General features: G+C 70.2%; 1 protein-coding gene across 1 annotated transcript in view; it reads left to right on the top strand.

Annotated features, from left to right (window-relative positions):
* LOC112962726 (neurexin-2-like) overlaps positions 1-1,995 on the top strand; it is a 33,483-nt gene that overhangs the window by 9,866 nt on the left and 21,622 nt on the right. The window contains exons 4-5 of the mRNA XM_026059164.1: positions 222-287; positions 1,210-1,511. Coding sequence (XP_025914949.1) covers positions 222-287; positions 1,210-1,511 — 368 coding nt within the window. The remainder of the gene's footprint in view (positions 1-221; positions 288-1,209; positions 1,512-1,995) is intronic.

The raw sequence follows: 1,995 nt of genomic DNA on the forward strand, positions 1-1,995 counted from the left end.
AGGGTCCCCTTGCACGAGGGAGAGTTGAGCGTGCATCACGTTGCACGGGGACCCGAGGGAGCGTGCAAGCGCGTCCCCTTGCACGGAAAGCTGCGGGTCCCCTTGCACGGGCGCTCGAGGGTCCCCTTGCACGAGGACGCGAGGGAGCGCACGGGTGCCCCCCCCGCCCGCCCCTTGCACGCCCGCGGGGCCCGTCGCCTCACGCGTCTCCTCTCGCCCAGGGCCCGCCGAGGTCGCCGAGGGGGGGCCCGGCCACGGCGCCGCCGAGAGCCAGCAGGCGGCGAAAGGTCAGTGCCCCGGACGCCTGGGCCCTTCCCCACCCGCCGGGGCCCAGGCGTCCGGGACCCTCCCGGGGCGCGCGCACACGCGTGTGCCAGGCGTGTTCCCGCGGGGCTCGGGGTCAGGCGGGAGCCCCGAGGTGCTGCACACGCGCGCACGCGGCTCTCGCACGGCGGGGGCACACGTGGCCCTGGTGCACACGTGTGTGCACGCATGTCGGTGCAAACCCACCCTGCACACTCACAGTGTGCACACGTGTGCTGTGCACGCTCGCAGGTGCACGTCCGCCCCTGCACGCCCCCGGTGCACGGTTGCACCAGGGTTTCATGCCCAGGCTGCTTCTCTGCGTGCTCCCAGTGCACCCACGCCGTGCACGCAGGCTGTGCACACGCGTGTGCATGCACGCAGGTGCATATTCACCCATGCACGCTCCACACACCTCTCTGCAGTCTCCTAGCACACCCTCAGCATGTTGTGCACATGCGTGTGCATGCACGCAGGTGCACATCCCACCCACGCACACCCCACACGCCTCTCTGCAGGCTCCTAGCACACCCTCACCATGCACACATGCCATGCACATGCGTGTGCATGCACACAGGTGCACATCCCACCCATGCACGCCCCACACGCCTCTCTGCAGGCTCCTAGCACACCCTTAGCATGCCGTGCACACGCGTGTGCACGCACACAAGTGCACATCCATCCATTCACACCCCACACGCCTCTCTGCATGCTCCCAGCACCCCCTCACCATGCACACATGCCGTGCACACGCATGTGCATGCACGCAGGTTCACATCCACCCGTGCACGGGCCCAGAGCGAAGGTTGCGCCGGGGATTCGCGCCCAGGCCGATGCATCAGCGCCGGGTGCGCGGGTGCAACGCGCGTCGGCGCGATGGGTGCTGACGGCGCGGCGGCCCCGCAGGGAAGGAGGAGTACGTGGCCACCTTCAAGGGCAACGAGTTCTTCTGCTACGACCTGTCGCACAACCCCATCCAGAGCAGCACGGACGAGCTGACGCTGTCGTTCCGCACGCTGCAGCGCAACGGGCTGCTGCTGCACACGGGCAAGTCGGCCGACTACGTGAACCTGTCGCTCAAGAGCGGCGCCGTCTGGCTCGTCATCAACCTGGGCTCCGGCGCCTTCGAGGCCCTGGTGGAGCCCGTCAATGGCAAGTTCAACGACAACGACTGGCACGACATCCGTGTCACCCGCAACCTGCGCCAGGTAGGGCCCCCCCCCTCCACTGCCGCTGCTGCCGCTAAGGGCCCAGGCGTCCGGGCCGGCCCCGGACGCCTGGGTCCCTTCCCTGGGTGGGTGTCCCGGACGCCTGGGTCCCTTCCCCAGGTGGTGTCCCGGACGCCTGGGCCCCTTCCCTTGGGTGGGTGTCCCGGACGCCTGGGTCCCTTCGCTGGGGCACAGTCCCGGACGCCTGGGCCCCCTCCCCGGGTAGGTGTCCCGGACGCCTGGGTCCCTTCCCCAGGGCTCCATGGGACCGGCCGAAGCCGGAGCCCCGGACGCCTGGGTCCCTTCCCCGGTTGGGTGTCCCGGACGCCTGGGTCCCCTCCCCAATTCCCTATGGGGTCGGCTAGGTGGGGAGTCCCGGATGCCTGGGCCCCTTCCCCATGCTCCGTGGGGCAGGCCAGGCTTTGCGCCCCGGACGCCTGGGCCCCTTCCCCATGGGGCTGATGTCCCCGGACGCCTGGGCCCC

This window comes from Apteryx rowi, unplaced genomic scaffold (genome assembly GCF_003343035.1).
Source record: "Apteryx rowi isolate R43461 unplaced genomic scaffold, aptRow1 scaffold_1521, whole genome shotgun sequence".
In the NCBI taxonomy this organism is placed as follows: Eukaryota; Metazoa; Chordata; class Aves; order Apterygiformes; family Apterygidae; genus Apteryx; species Apteryx rowi.